Source organism: Theobroma cacao, chromosome 4 (genome assembly GCF_053813885.1).
Source record: "Theobroma cacao isolate CCN51 chromosome 4, ASM5381388v1, whole genome shotgun sequence".
NCBI classification, from domain to species: domain Eukaryota; kingdom Viridiplantae; phylum Streptophyta; class Magnoliopsida; order Malvales; family Malvaceae; genus Theobroma; species Theobroma cacao.
Genome location: NC_142642.1, coordinates 33696838 through 33713961, shown reverse-complemented (window position 1 = coordinate 33713961; position 17124 = coordinate 33696838). Strand labels below are relative to the sequence as shown.

Sequence of the window (17124 nt, the reverse complement as noted above, 5' to 3'; positions counted from 1 at the left end):
ATAATAAATGCCGAACTTCATATGAAAAATAATATTCACATTCGATTAAAATTGGAACGTAAAAGTAACATATATACATGAAATTAAAAATTTCATGCCTTGATTTAAGTTTTGGGGTACAAGTGATATTCAACATGTATATATATGAACCTATTCGGTGTGCTTCCTTTAACTCAAGGTTTGGCCCATCTCCTCAACGTATTAGTTTTAGAGCCGAAATGTTCTATTTGGTTGGATGTCGAGAGTATTGTGATGAGATATCTTTATATGTTTAATGATTGAAGATTTGGCTTATAATTTCTCCAAATGGTAAAAGATTAAAAGAAAACTTTTCAATATATTTGGTAAAATGGGTGTGCAAAACCTATCCCCTACCTTTAGTTTTAAACGCTGTCCAAAGTAGGGGAATTCTAGTGAAGACCCTTAGTGGTGTAATTTCTGTCAAAGTCAAACCATTCCCAATTGCTACATAGACGATCTTATTTTATTTTCCTTGATTTTGTTGCCATTAAAGCTAGACAACCCTTCTATTAGTTTATCAAGAGCCTGGTACGAACTTCCACCTTTTCTGATGGCGTTTAGTGCTGTTTTCTGCAGCTTTATGGCTCGAACTCTTTCTGGCCGCGCCATGCCCGTGGAATCAACAAAGATCCGAGCTAGTTTGACCGAATCAGGGATACTCCTTAAACCCTTGCAAACTCGGATAGCCACCCCGAATTCATCTGCCAACAGCTTGGTGATGTGGAAGTGGTCGGCTTGCATGGGCCAAGCAAGCAACAACACTCCAGCGAGGATCCCTTCCAGTGCTGAGTTCCAACCGCAATGACTCAAGTTAGAACCAACGGCTCGGTGCCTGAGAATAGCCACTTGGGGCGCCCACCCTTTGATCACGAGGCCTCTCCCTGCCACACGATCTTCGAACCCCTGGGGTATCATACTCTGATCATCATCGCCATCTTGCACTCTTTTCATCGGATCCTTGACAGCCCAAATGAAACGAACCCCACTATCTTCCAACGCTGAGGCTACTGCCTTCATTTGCCGCTTGGTCAACGTAATTTGACTCCCAAATCCCACGTAGACGACTGATTTGTCCACGTGGCAGGAATCGAGCCATGCCATTACTTGACCAGGGGGTATTGAACTCGGTCCACCTCTCTCATTGAGGCCCCTGTCCCCAGCGTTTGCAGGCAGCAAAGGCCCGACGGCCCAAACCCGATCATGTCGGGTGAACTTCTCCTTAATGATATCCAAATTTTCACCTTCCAACTCTTTGAAGGAGTTAAAAACAAGCCCCCAACTTTGTATACTTGCCATATATGCCTCTGTGTAAAAGGATGGCATGATGTTCAGTTTGCCGAACCACGAAGATACTGCCCTTACATTGAACGGAAGGAAACTGATATTAGGGATGTTGAGATGGCAAGCTAGCTTTGTAGTCCAAGAACTGAGCAATGTATCAGAGAGAATAGCAACAGGGGGAGATGGGTGGCTTTGAAACCACTGAAACAAAGGGTCATAGAGTTTACCCAAGGCAGTTGCGATGTCAGGAACAAAGGATATAGGGAGGTCTTGCATCTGCTCAACTCCAGGAGGGAGGGAAGAGTGAGAAGGGAAGGGAAAGACAAGGGTTTGAACATTACTGGGAGAGTGCAAAGAGAGAAGAGGGTTTAGATAGCAAAGGTTTTTGGGTGTGACCAAGATTGTCACTTTTAGGCCACGAAGAAGAAGCTGATGAGTTAAGTCGACAAGAGGAAGAATATGGCCGCATGCTGGGAAGGGGATGACCCAGATGTGTTTACTGACGCCTTTGCCCTCACATGCCATTTGACTCTCCATCTTTTCTTCTGATTGATTGAAGCTTTTTCTGCAGAATTTAGAAGACAACAAGAAGCGAAGCCAATGTTCAAATCGTAATCGAGTCAACCACCTTAGGATGCAACCAACGAGGTTGATGAATGTTGGGTTATTTTATTTTGCAGACGGCTAATTGCTGCAAGTGGACTGTTTGTCACAAATCATCATAACTATTTTTTATTTCCCATTTGCTAATATGTTGTCATCATAATTTTAGATAATCTTACAAAAATCCGATTAATTTTTTATTTTGCCACCACCCATTTAATTGAAGCTCGTCTTGATTAGTCACTATTAATTGCTCTTTAAGCAGTTAATTAAGAGAGTTCATACCTTATTTCTCTTCCAAGTTGCTCAATAAAAAGAATTTGAAACCAAAATTATAATCTTATCAAATCTCATTTATTTATAATTATATGCTATGGGTCTAAACATGTTTGTAGAGTTTTTAAATTAACTATGGATGTATGAAACAATTATAAGCCATTGCAACCTAAATTTTATTTGCCAAAATATGACAAATTATTTTACCCTTACACGTAAAATCCGACATATAAATTATATTCAAAGAATTATGAAGTTCTATTTCATTTTTAGGAAGTCCCTCTTTCCTTGTCCTTATTTTACCCCCTACTTTTCTCTTTCATTATTATTTTTTTTTTATCTTCATCAAACACAAGGCTTTCTATCTTACATTTTCTTATGGAAAGATTAAATGGGTAAAAAAAGTTTTAAAATGAACAAGTTGCCTTCAAAATAGAATAAAAAGACCCTCTATCAAAGAGAAAAACAAAGGGAATAGGCTACAAGGATTTAAGGATAAGAAAAAATAGAGTTATGGTTCATACGTACAAATGGGTAAGACAGAGGGGAAGGGGTTAGGGAGGGACATTTTATAAATTAGTTATAGTAATTTAAAATTGTTTAAGATAAAAATTTGATCTTTATAAATTGTTGGTCTCTGTCAATTTATTTTTTGAAATTGAGTGCAAGAGTTTTAGATCTCTTTATGAAAGAGAGACACAAATATGAAAGAAAGAGGAAAAAATAATAATTAATAATAATAAGGAAATAGATAAAATGAAATAAATATATGGGTCTTTTTCATATTATTCTTTTTTTTATTATTTTCTTTTTCCTTTATTTTTTTCTCTCTTTTTTTGAATGAAAAAATATAATTTAGATGGTTTTTTAAAAGTATCAAAATTCAAATATAAAAATTTGATAAATTAATTTATGTTTTTTAAAATGAAAAACAATAACTTCCAACATTGAGGTTTCTGCAAGTTAATTATATTAAAATGAGAAATGATCATTATAGATGAGGCTTCATAATCATTATAGGAAATATTAAAAGCTCTTATCCATGGGTCTATCAGATCTACAGTTTGAGGACGATCCAGCCAATCTATTTGCATAATATTTTAATATTTTAAAAATTTTATATAAATATATTTTTCAAAATTAAAATTAAATAAAGATTTATTTCTTATTATTAAAATAACATTTTTGAGCCCGGGTCTATAAGCATGGAAGAAAGCCCAGCCTTGAGACACTTGTAACTTTATTAGGAATCACTTGCATAACGTGGTTCCCACGGAGTTCGAAGAGCGCGTGCCGGGGGGTGGGGGGGGGGGGGGGGGGGGGGGGGGGGTTGTGTGGGGGAACTCGCTATTCTATAGCATCGCCGGTTTGGTTCGTATTTGACTCATTGCGGCTGGAACTCCGCAGTCGAGGGAATCCTTGGTGAAGTGTTGTTGCCCGCATGGCCCATGCAAGTTGCCACTTCGACAATACCAAGCTGTTACTTGACGAATTGGGTGTGGCTATCCGAGCTTGCGAGGGTTTAGACAGTGTCCCTGATGCAACCAAACTGGCTCGGATCCTGTCGAACTCGAGGAGCATGGATCTGCCCGAGAGAGTTCGAGCCATGAAGCTACGGGAGAGCGCTCTGGCTGCCATGCTAAAGGGTGGGAGTTCATATCAAGCTTTGGACGACATAGTAGAAAATTTGTGCAGTTTAAGTGCAACGACAGATATAAACGCACAAGAAAAGGAAATAAGCAAATAAATAATCATCATGAGTGTTTCATTATGCATTTACTCTTAATTTGCTTGCTAATATCTTGTTTTAATTTCCAGATTGTTAGGATGTTGTTGTAGGTGTTTGACAATGCTTATTGTTTGATGAACCGGTGAAGCATGCCTTTTGTTGCCGTTAAAGGGAAGGAAATTAGCAAAGCTTGCTTTAAGTTATAATGGTAAATTGCTTTGAGAATGCTTGTAGAACAAAATGTAATTTACAATCGATACCTTAAATTTCTACCAACAGGATGATGAAATTTTGGTATAGCTGAAAAATGAATGAAAGGTAAAGCAACAAAAAGATACAAGAGAGAGAAAGAGGAAGCCATATATAGGTCTTGAATTCCATGGCAGTATTGTGGGAAACAAAGGTAAATATAAATAGAAGAGAATTTAGTCGCGGAGGAGTTTGTAATTGCGTGGACTTGTAAAGGTTGTGTTTTCGTTATAAAAGCGAAACTTTGCAAAAGTGGAAGCCGCCCAGTTAGATTCCTAATCAAGTCGTTTACCTGACTCATCGTAAGAATTTTTCAAGGTAGAAATCTCGTAGCTTTCGATCAGCCATTGTGCCTTTTCTACCAGACGCGAAAAACTCAAACGTGCACGTATTACGACTCATGGTTTAAACAACGGAAGAATCTGAAAGGGTATACGATCCCACTGGATAAGCGTCTTGCTGCTGATGGAAGAGGTTTACAGGAGGGACAATGAAGGCAAGTGCAGGCTCTTCAATGCGATGAAGGAGGCTCTTGTAGATCTCGCATTGGTTTCGAAAGAGGATACTCAGTACCCATGTATTTCTTTTTTGCTTCACCAATGCTATAAGGCCATGTAGCTTGTTCATTTTAGTCATCTTTGTTGCTCATAAATTGCAAGTTGACTTCTCTCACAGAAATTCAGCGCCGTCCCGCATCGCTAAATTAGGGGTCAAACGATCCATTTATAATGTCTTTAATTTGCTGGCATATGCGCCCCCCAGACAGAGCTCAGACGCGCGCGAAGACTAAGCACAAGCCACCGGGGGCACCGGTTGCATGCGGCTGTGGTTCAACACGTTCAGTTACTTGGTCGGGTTTACATTGGTAGGCTCGGACATTGTGATAGCCCTTAAATTCTGTATGAAAGCCAAACATCCCATGGATCTGGCCGGTGGCTCATCAAATCCAATACAAAATGAGCCCTCGAGTGATCTCCATTAGCCATGGCCGGTCAAATTTTCTGTTCAAAATTTTTTCAAATAACCCAAATTAACACACAAAGAAAAATCATAAAAAATCAATTATTATCAAAGATTTTTCTGCTTTTTTTATGTAATCAGGTAGTTAATGACCTTCAACATGAAAATGCTGAGTTTTAATTTCACAAATTGAAAAGCAAAAACCCAAAGAGATGATGTTGGTGAATGCTAACCATTCACACAAGGAAAATAATTTAAAGTATGTGACTGACTAGTGATAGTGATGAATTGTATGTTTATAATTTATTGAAACTAGAGAAGTTGTTTAAGTTATATTTTTAAGGTAAAATATCCTTATCTCTTAAGTTTTGATTGAAATTATATAGAGATTTATTAGTTTTTGAAATGAACACTCCATCTAAAAAAATATTTTTCGCTAAACATGTAGGTCTAGCAGTTAATCAACAGTTAGTATTTTCATCAACTTACTGACGTGGCAAAGGTAAAAAGATAATGTTACCATTGATTAATTTTTATAGTTACTATTATATAATTTTATTATTTTTTATTTTTTTATTAATTAAAAAAAAAGCTCTCCATCTGGGGAGGATTGGTGCTCCCTTCCCCTGGAGAGCCCGATTTGGGGCTCCCTAAGGGAGCATCGATGCTTCTCTTTCTTGGTGAGCTAGGGAGCACTGATCGATGCTCCTTATTTTTTTTAAATATAATAATAATTTTTTTAATTAATAAAAAAAGGTATTTTAATCTTTTCATAATTTCTGTTAATGGTGTTTGTACTCTTGGGGTGAAGTATACATTTCGAAAACTAATAAATTTTCATGTAATTTCGATCAAAACTTAAAGAGGTAAGGATATTTTATCCTATTTTTTATTATATTTTAATGATCATATTATCTTTTTAGTCTATTTTCGTAATTGATAGAAATTTTAGTTACCCATAAATTATTAACTTCTAACCTATAGTGAAAAAAATATTTTTAAGAAATAATTATAATATTTGTTTATTTTTCTTAAAAAAAATAGTGCTTAAGAAAGCCTATAAACTATTTAAGAAAATTCAAATAAACCCTAATTTTTTTATTACATTTAATTAAATCTTTGTACTTTTTTTTTTTCAAATAAGTCTTTATATATGACTAATGGTTAACTAATTGCAATCAATCAAAATCTTTGTTGTTATTTTTTGTCCATATGGTGCTAACATGGCATTGATATGAAGAGTAAAAATATAATATGATCATGTCATCATGTCACATCCACATGTCATATCATCATCCATTATAATATGTCAACATGTTATGTTAATGCCACGTCAATGCCACGTAACATACAATGATAAATGATATTTTGAATAAGTCAACCATTAAAGGCTTAATTATTTAACTAAAAATAAAAGTATAAGGATTTATTTAATTCAAAATAAAAATATAAAAACTTGATTGAACGTAATAAAAGTATAAAGATTTATTTGAATTTTTCTAAATAGTTTAAAAAAATTTTAGATATTATGTCGAAAAAAATTAAACCTGTTGCACTGCAATCCTTTGCTTGTAACGACGAAGAGTATTTCTCCACTTACTATCTATTCCTTCAACCAAGCCTAGAGAATAAGCATTTTGGAAAACCCTTACACCTTCCACCACCGAATTAAATAGAAAGTGTGATACATATACAACACGTTTGGTATGGGGAATAACTTAGCTATTCCCTCTCTATTCCCAACTGCTATTTGCTCCTCTTGTTTGGTTAGCAATTTGATAAGAAATAGCAATTCTTAAATTTTATTTTTTCCTCAAAATCAATAAAAAGTCATCTTTAATTAAACCTAATCTCCCATAGTATTAGCTATTCCATATATGATGGAATAGCTTTCAGAATCATTAAGACAAAATTATTCATCATAAATTTAGAAAATTACAACCTTACCCATATAAAATCATTTTTTCTCCCTCTTCTGGTCGCATTGTTCTCTTCTACTGTTTCCAACTTCACCAGCCAACATCGCCTCTCTCTCGTCCACCTTTCAATTGTGTTGCTCTCATCCACCATCCACTTTTCCAGCTCCGCCTATGATCATGTACTTATTTGATGTAAAGGAAAATTGATTAAACTGAGTATGCTCAAGTGCTCTGTTTTTTTTTTTTTTTTTGTTCATTGTATGTTGTTCAAGGTTTAGTTTGTTGTTGTTCTATTTTTTTGTTCTTTGTTTAATGTTCTGGGCTTGCAACTCTTTCATTGAACTGACTAAAATTATTAAAAGGTGTATAACATTCAGTATAATAGGTAAAAACTTCTTCCTTGATGAGCTTTCTTTTTATCAAATATTAAACATCAAAAATATTATTTGAAAGAAAATATTAGTTATATAAGTTTTTAGAAGCCTTAAGAAATATTTCTTTCTTTTTGTTTGTGCCAAGGCTAAAGTTTGCATCAAAATTATATATACAATGTATTATTTTAATCAAAGTAATACAATATATATTATTTTGATGAAAATAATACAATGTATTATTTTGCTAAAAATAAATGCTAATATAATAAAAGGTATTTTTATATTTTTATTATCTATTCTTTATTTATTTCAAGGTTATTTTTACCAATCAAATACTGCAATTAATCATAATAGTAATTTTTGTCTTATTTTTTTTCACTGTACCAAGTTACATAATAACTGTTATATTATATTATTATCTTATTCTATTCCCATAGAATAACTATTATATTTCATTTTTATCTATTTTGTAAACCAAATATACCCATAGAATAACTATTCTATTTCATTCTTGTATATAGATTAATGACTTATACATTCCAATGTGCAGAGCCAATTAGTCATAAATATATATTCACTAGATCCTGCAAAAAAAAAAAAACTATATATTCACTAGAACAAATTAAAATAGAATGAAAATGCACTGAGAGATCCATTAGATTAACTCCCAATTTTATATTTTTAATCCTAAACAAAAAAAAGCATTTTGTATTAATTACTGTATATTGGTGTGTGTCTCGACACTTCCCACACTTTGAGAAACTGGAGATTATTTATGCTATTGTAGTAAAGGGCTTTGTCTATAAAATTATCGGAGATATTGGGATTAAAAATTATGTCCGGAAAGTTCCAATATTTTATTTTTCTCGATTTCTTTTATAAACATAACGCGATGTGAAGTTTCTTAAACATTTTATTTTAACAATATCGTTTAGAGTAATCAATAAAAAAATACTTTATTAATAAATAAAATTAAAAGTTCATAAATTTTTAAACATAAATATTCATAATTTTAAAATTTTAATTAATAATATATTAAATAAAAAGAATTTTAAAATTTTTTAACTCTTTATCTCTTTCATTTTTTCAACTTTCTCTTTTTGGAATTGTTCCAAAGACAAAATATAACAATATTCTATTAATCGAAGAACATTGTTTCTTGGTTACAAGCACAATATCTATATGGGGTCATTTTAAAAAGTAGTCCTTAAAGATAAGATATTTTTAAAAATGACCCTCTTTATAGTTTTAACTATTTTTAGTCAAGTTGGACAAAATTACCCTTAATGAAGTTACACACTATGATGTTACACGCCATGTACAAAAATCTGTAACAAGCCATGGTTAGCGTGTTACACGCCATGTACAAAAACCTGTGACCAGCCATGGTTAGCGTGTGACACGCCATATACAAAAACATGTGCACGCCATATACAAAAATATATAACAAGCCATGATTAGCGTGTGACACGTCATGTACAAAAACATGTGACACACTACGTACAAAAACCTATGACAAGTCATGGTTAGCGTGTGACACGCCATGTATAAAAGCCTGTGACAAGTCATGGTTAGCGTGTTACACGCCATGTACAAAAGCTTGTGACAAGCCATAGTTAGCGTGTGACACGCCATATACAAAAACCTGTGACAAGCCATGTACAAAAACCTGTGAAACTTCAAATCCTCTCAACTTTTTTCTTTTTTTTTTTTTGACAATTTGGCATAGATTATAGTGTTTCTAACATGTTTTCATAAATCAAAATATAAATGTTTTTTTTATCTAAAACACCCACTTTGACTAAAAAAAAAATTCTTTGAAAACCTAGATTTATAAATTTTAAAATTTTGAGTTTATTGATATCTAGGTCTTGAATTGATTCAATTAAAAGTTATTTCATACATTTGTGATTATTTCTACCATTTTAGTTTTATTCAAAATACCTAAAAATCAAAATTTTCAAACAGCCACCCATCCAAGCATGTCAAAACCATTACTTGGTGTCTTGAAAGCGTAAGAAAGAGAAATATGAAAACGTGAGAGAGAGAAATCGAAAGCAAGCAGACGAATGCCGAACAGAGAAATCGATAAAATTTAAGAGACTGGGATGGTGAGAGAGAAATCCGAAGCACAAATGAGGAGAAATGGGGAGAAATTGTGATGAATGGTTTAATTTATTTGAAATAGTTTAAAAGGTATTTCCGTCAAGTCATGACTAAATATGGTTAAAAACAGTTAAATTTATTTTGATAGTTACTTTTAAAATATTTTTATCAAGAAAGATCATTTCCCACAATTTTCTCATATTTTAAAATATATGGAACTTAGCAAGTCTTGCTTTAAGTTATAATGGTAAATTGCTTTGAGAATATTTGTAGAACAAAATTTAATTTTCAATTGATACCTTAAATTTCTCTGATGAAATTTTGGTGTAGCTGAAAAATGAATGAGAGGTAAAACAACAAAGAGACAGAAGAGAGGGAAAGAAGAAGCCATATATAGGTCTTGAATTCCATTGCAGTATTGTGGGAAACAAAGGTAAAGGATAAATAAAAAGCGAATTTAGTCCGAGAGGAGTTTGTGTTTGGGTAGACTTGTAATGGTTGTGTTGATTCCCTTTCAACAGCCGTTAAAAGCGAAATTTCAATTGCAAAAGTGGAAGCCGCCAGTTGGATTCCTAATCAAATCGTTTTTCTGACTCATCGTCGACAGCAGAAATCTCGTAGCTGTCGATCCGCCATGGTGGCTTTAAGGGATCTTTCACCAGACGCGATAGTTAAAGATTTGATATCGAAAATTTTGAGGAACGAGGAAGAGGGGGATAATGAGGAGAGGCAGAAAGAGATTGAGGAAACAATGCAAGAAACTAAGGCTGTCTTAGCGAAAATAGTGAATGTGAGAGTGAGTGCTGCACAGCCGAAGAATGTTACTAAACAGTCTTCTGATTCAAAGTATAAGTATATTAAGTATAAGCCTTCACAGCGATCGGATGCATTTAATTCAGGTGATAAAGCGAGGATAATTAGAATGGTGGGCATGTCTGTGGATCCTCTTGAGCGTCCCAAGTTCAAGCGTAAGAGGGTCCCGAAGGCTTCAGGGTCTCCACCTGTGCCGGTAATGCATTCCCCTCCACGGCCTGTGACTGTGAAGGATCATCAGGACTGGAAAATTCCGCCTTGTATTTCAAACAGGATGAATCCTAAAGGGTATTCGATCCCACTGGATAAGCATCTTGCTGCTGATGAAAGAGGTTTACAGGAGGTACAGATTAATGACACCTTTGCAAAGCTCTCTGAGGCTTTGAATGTTGCAGTGCAGAAGGCTAGGGAAGAAGTGGCGATGAGATCGAAGTTGCTGGAAGAGATGATGGTGAAGGAAAGGAAGAAGCAGGAGTTGCGAGCTTTAGCCGCTAAAGCTCGTTCTGAGAGAACTGGGACAGTGGCGCCTTCAGCTGCTGTTCCAATGTCATCTGACAGAAAGGCGACGGATACTGATATGAGAGTGGATTATGAGCCAGTGAGGGAGAGAGAAAGAGAAATGCCAAAGGAATCAAAGGAAGAAAGGGAGAAGCGGTTGCAGAGGGAGAAAATACGTGAAGAACGACGTAGAGAAAGAGAGAGGGAGAGGAGGTTGGAGGCCAAAGATGCTGCCATGGGTAAAAAGAGTACGATTACAAGGGATAGGGATAGAGAAATCAGTGAAAAGGTGGATCTTGGTATGGCTTCTACTGGGGCCGTAAGAGGTGGGGAAGTGATGTATGATCAAAGGTTATTTAACCAGGAGAAAGGAATGGATTCTGTATTTGCAACTGATAATCAATACAACATCTACGACAAGGGTCTGTTCACAGAACAGCCAACTCTCTCAACACTTTATAGGCCAAAGAAAGACATGGATTCTGACATGTATGGTGGTGCAGATGAGCAGTTAGAGAAAATGTTGAAAACTGATAGGTTTAAACCGGACAAGGCATTTGGTGGAACTTCTGCGAGGATTGGTCCAAGGGATAGGGCAGTTGAGTTTGAAAAGGAAGCTGAGGAAGCTGATCCATTTGGTCTGGATCAGTTCTCCACAGATGTCAAGAAGGGTAAGAAAGCCATGGAAAAACTGGGTACTGGGGCGACAATGAAGGCAAGTGCAGGCTCTTCCATGCGATGAAGGAGGCTCTAGTAGATCTCGCATTGCTTTCGAAAGAGGAAACCAAGTACCCATGTATTTCCTTTTTGCTTGACCAATGATATATGGCCATGTAGCTTGTTAATTTTAGCGCGGTCCCACATCCCTAAATTAGGGGCGAAACCAGCCATTTATAATGCCTTGAACGTCATGAGACGTATGCCCCATAGACATAGCTTAGACGCGAGCAAAGACTAAGCACAGACCATCGGGGGGCACGGGTTACATGCAGGTCTGGTTCAACACATTCAGTCACTTGGTTCGGCTTACATTGATAGGCTCGGGAATTGTGATAGCCTTCAAATTCTATATGAAAGCCAAACATCACCGTGGGTTTGGCCGGTGGCTCATCAATTCTATACAAAATGAACCTAGGAGTGATCAGCGTTAATGGTCGGGGTGGTGGCCGGCCAAATGTTTTTCATAATTTTTTTCAAATTATCTAAAATTAACACACACAAAAAATCATAAAAACAAAAAAAAGCATAAAAAACCAATTATTATCAAAGATTTTTTATTTTTTTCATGTAATCTTGTAGTTAATGACCTTAAGAATGAAAACCCAGGGTTTTAATTTCACAAATTGAAAAACCAAAATTTTTTTCTTAATTTTTTCAAATTATCCAAAATTAACACACAAAGAAAAATCATAAAAAACCAATTATTATCAAAGATTTTTTTACTTTTTTTTTCATGTACTCCATGTAGTTAATGACCTTAAGAATGAAAACCCAAAGTTTTAATTTCACAAATTGAAATACCGAAACCAAAAGAGATGATGTTGGTGGGATATACTAACCATTCACACAAGCAAAGAAATTTAAAGTATGTGACTAGCTAATGGTAGTGATGGATTGCAAATTTATAATTTACTAAAACTAGAGAAGTTGTTCATTCTATTCTCTTATTATATTTTAATGATCATTCTATCTTTTTCATCTGTTTTTGCAACCGACACAAATTTTTATTACTATCATAAAATATTAACTTCTAACCTACAATGAAGAAAAAATATTTTTAAGAAATAATTAAAATATATGCCTATTTTCCCTTTTTTTAAAAAAAAATTAAACCCGCAGCATCGTAATCGTTTGCTAGTAATGACTAAGAGGAGCTCTCCACCTAGTATCAATTCCTTCTACCAAGCCTAGAGAACAAGCACTTTGAATAAATTAGTCTGCTGATTTAGGCCTTCCAATGTGCAAAGCCGATCGGTCAGAACTATATATTCACTAAAACAAATTAAAATAGAATGGAAATGCAATGAGAGATTGATTATGATCAACTCCCAATTTTATATTTTTAATCATTTTGTAATAATTACTGTATATTAGGTAATCATCCACGTACCACGATATAAAGTGAAGGTTGTTTTTTAATTTCAATATTGAAATCTATTAAAATTGCATTGTCAAATGTCATTATATAGAACCACAAGCAATTAAAGGAAAAAAAAAGAAAATTACCTAAAGCACTAATCAAATAAAGATAATTTACCTATAAATGGAATGGTTATGTAAAGAATGGCTTGTTCTTTTAACAGTTGAAATCGTAGAAAAAACTCTGGATATTAATTAATAAGAAAACTAAATATTAAACCCTAAACCCTACCAGAAAAAAACACACACAAAAAATAAAAAATAAAACAAACCCTAGCATCAATAAGTTTGACGCACTTTATTGCAAAATAAAACAAGCCCTAGCATCAATAAGTTTGACGCACTTTATTGCTTATATATTAAGTCTTATTATTTCGATATACTAAGGGAAGATAATCTTTGTACTAGTACATCCAGAGCCTTGTGGGAACTCCCACCCTCTTTGACGGCATCCAAGGCAACTCGCCGCAACTTCAAGGCTTGAATTCTCTCAGGCCGTACTGTGTTCACCGAATCAGCGAGGATTTGAGCCAGTTTGGTTGCATCAGGAACGCTCTTTAAACCCTCACAAACTTTGATTGCGGCTCCCTGTTCATCGACCAGGAGCTTGGCGTTGTTAAAGTGGTCAGCTTGCATTGGCCACATAAGCAACAATACTCCACCAAGGATCCCTTCCATGGTTGAGTTCCATCCGCAATGAGTCAAGTAAGAACCAACTGCACGGTGTCCGAGGATCGCCACCTGAGGAGCCCAACCTTTGATGACGAGCCCCCTCCCTGCCACACGATCTTCGAACCCCGTGGGAACCACGTTTTGGTCGTTCTCCGCATTTGGTGGATTCTTGACAGTCCAAATGAAACGAACTCCGCTCTTCTCCAACGCGGACGCCACTGCCTCCATTTGCTCATTGTTCAAGTAGATTTGAGTCCCGAATCCCACATAAACCACGGACTTATCAACGTCACAAGAGTCAAGCCATGCAATGACTTGATCTTGGGGAATGGAACTTGGTTTCTGATTTTTCTCTGTAAACGTCATGTTCCGAGCTTTGATCCGTGGCAAAGGACCCACGGCCCAAAGCCGATCGTGCTTGGTGAAATCTTCGCTGATGACTTTCATTTTTCACCATCCAACTCACTAAACGAGTTAAAGATGATTCCCCAGCTCTGCATACACGCAATGAAAAGCTCTCCGGGCATGCTAGTGGCCGGGTCTTTGCCATTTACAAACCATGACGACATCGTATTTGCGTTAACAGCACTAAAACCAATGTTGGGGATGTTGAGATGAGAGGCCAGCTTATTGGCCCAACAACAAAAAAACGGATCGGTGACAATAGCCACAGGAGGAAATGGATGACTCTTAAACCACTCAACCAAAGGATCGAGGAGTTTACTAAATGCAGTCACAATGTGGGGAAGGAAGGATATGGGGACATTTTCCATGTCCTCAACTCCAACAGGGATGGGAGACTGAGATGGGAAAGGAAGGACTAGTGGTTGAATGTTAGAAGAGTCAGGCAAAGAAAGAATAGGGTTAAGATAATGAAGCATTTTGGGTGTGACTACGACGGACGCCGTCAAGCCACGGAGGAGGAGCTGGTGGGTTAGGTCCAAATGGGGAAAAATATGCGCCCCAGCTGGGAATGGGATGATCAAGATATGGGCGCCATTGCCTTGGGCTTTCAGTACGGTCTCTCCCTCTATCTCAGCCTTGGTGTGTGTCTCGGCACTTGCCACTCCGAGAGATTGGAGATGATATATGCTATCATAGGGGACCCCAATTTAAGACAACACCGTACAAAGGGACAGGGGTCGTTTCCAATTTAGTAGAACACCGTAAAAACGAACATGGGTGGGTCTTCACTCACGTAAACCCCATTGACTGCCCTCTCCCTCCATTTTCACAACGTATGCCGACGTGGCCTTCCCTGTACCTTTCTTTTCTTTTCCTTTGGTTAAGACAACCCAACATGCACTCTTGGTTCTTAAACACTGTTTTTGCTCCTGAAAGATAAAAGTCCAAAGTGTCAGTTGCTCTCTTTACCACTTCAAAGAGAAAGTTATTAATAGTCAATTTTCTGTCTTTCCAATTAGTTAACGTTGTTCCCCAAAAGAGCTTCCTGTTGTCCTGCTATTAATTCATTTTGTGCCCGCACTAATAATTTGCTCCTTAGCCCTAGGCCTACATTTAACAGTCAAACGAAACTAATACAATATATGTCAGAAAATCGAGGCGCAGATAATTGAGAGGATGTCCGAACGTTCTCTTTGCCAAACAAATTGAGGAGACAGGAAAAAGATTTTTTCACATGTACAATTATCGATCAACTAACTTAACTAACATTTAAAATAAGCTATAAACAATGGTTTCTTGAAACGACTGTGTTTTGGTATTTCTTCCTTTAAGTGAAATGCTACGTTTCTGTCTCATCTCTTCCATGACCGAAGTTATGTGTTTTATTCTATTTTTTAATGTCCAGCTTTTACACTATACTTTCTTTCCTTCATGAATATGCATATTTTGCTTTGTCTAATCTTTTGGACTTATTCTTCATTATGTCTGCTAACAACATATAACATAATGAGACATAATGAGAGATACTACATGAGTTAGTGACATTAAGAGCTTGTTGACCTAGTTATGCTCTTATGAATAAAAAGAATTTTTAAAATTAAGTTAAAATTATTTGGTAAAATAAATTATATAAATTTTAATTTTAGTTAAAATTACTATAAAGGGTATTCATATTATCTTCAACTACTTAATAAATTAAAGCAGAATAAATTTGTTTCGAGTTTATGTACAATTTCAAATGTTAAAATCAAACAAATCTAAAAAAAATGAAACAACTCTCAAACTTATATAAACAAGTAATCGGACCATGATGCTTCAATTTTTCAATAAAAAAGAGAAAAGAGAAAACTATGTATTTAACATTAAAATCCTTTGGTGAAGAAGAGAGAAAACCTTTAAATACTATTTGAATGTAGCTTTGAATTTTGAGTCTTTTTTTCCCTTAATATTTGTAAGAACAAAAAAATCTTAGATTTTGCTTGTTGGGTCTTTTTTTTTTTTTTCTTTCTAATAGTCTTTGTAGAGAGATGTAAAGATTTTTTTTTTTCTAGTAATCTTTATAGAGAGAGGTAAAGGAGAGAGAGATTACAATTTGAGTTAAAGAAGGGTGATTTGCAGAATGAGGGAGAGAAAAGGGAGGTTGATTGAGAGAGAGAAGGGTATTTCCTAGAAAACTGACGTGTTTTTAAAAAAAGAGAAGAGAAAGATCCCACCTGAATTTTTTTTAAGCTTTTTTTAAAATTTTGTTCTTAACAAAGACTTTTTTTTTTTAAGAGTTTCTCAAAAATTTTGTTTGCCTTGGTTTTTACTTTTAAGAGGTAGATAAATTGAAAAAAAAATCATGTTAAACAGGCACTAAATCGCCAGAGAACTAAAAAAATTACTTTTTTGGTAGCAAGGCCTTCTCTTTATTGAACAATTTGCACTAATTTCTTTTAGAGAAAAAGTTTGTCAAAGATAACTTCAGGTAAGACTTGTCTCAATTGTATAGTAAATAATCGGTGTATTCACTAAACCATTGTCAAAATTCAAATTTCATTATCGTTTATCCAAAATTGATGTTTCTAATGGAATTACTATCTTGTCGGTGCATAATGAACAAAACAAGATGCTATAAGATCACGTTAATAAAGATAATTTGAAATCAATACAACCAAATAAGGGTAGATAGCTCATTAAGTTAGCAAAATAGTGAGCGAGTTTTAATCAAGTTCCTAACCCAATTAAACGAGTACCCGATCTGATTAAATTCGATTAAAGCAATTTTAGATAATATTAAATGGATACGGGTATCTTATAAGTGAAAACACATTCCCTGCGATGTACCCTATTCAATTACATTACAATGTTTATTTTGTAATAAACCATTGCAATGTAAGATTGCAATGCAATCACATTACAACTAATGTATGTAATGTGATTGCAGCTCAAAACTAATGCAATCAAATTACATTGCATTCTATAATATTATTAAAGATATTTTTACCCTTCAATTTTGTTACTTTGTTAAAAACATTTTATAATGTTATAATTTATTTGTTTATATAAATTTCGAGAATGTCTTTTTATTATTCTTAGT

General features: G+C 35.0%; 1 protein-coding gene and 2 pseudogenes across 1 annotated transcript; 1 reads left to right on the top strand and 2 right to left on the bottom strand.

Moving 5' to 3' along the window:
• Window positions 1-317: 317 nt before the first annotated feature.
• Window positions 318-1836, bottom strand: LOC18602477 (flavonol 7-O-rhamnosyltransferase-like). Its single transcript, XM_018119218.2, has one exon. It carries the CDS (start codon window positions 1825-1827, stop codon window positions 466-468), a length of 1362 nt encoding a protein of 453 aa, XP_017974707.2. The 5' UTR covers window positions 1828-1836; the 3' UTR covers window positions 318-465.
• A 3688-nt stretch (window positions 1837-5524) lies between these two features.
• LOC18602475 (SNW/SKI-interacting protein pseudogene) lies at window positions 5525-11644 on the top strand (annotated as a pseudogene).
• A 1693-nt stretch (window positions 11645-13337) lies between these two features.
• LOC18602474 (flavonol 7-O-rhamnosyltransferase pseudogene) lies at window positions 13338-14087 on the bottom strand (annotated as a pseudogene).
• Between the last annotated feature and the right edge of the window lie 3037 nt (window positions 14088-17124).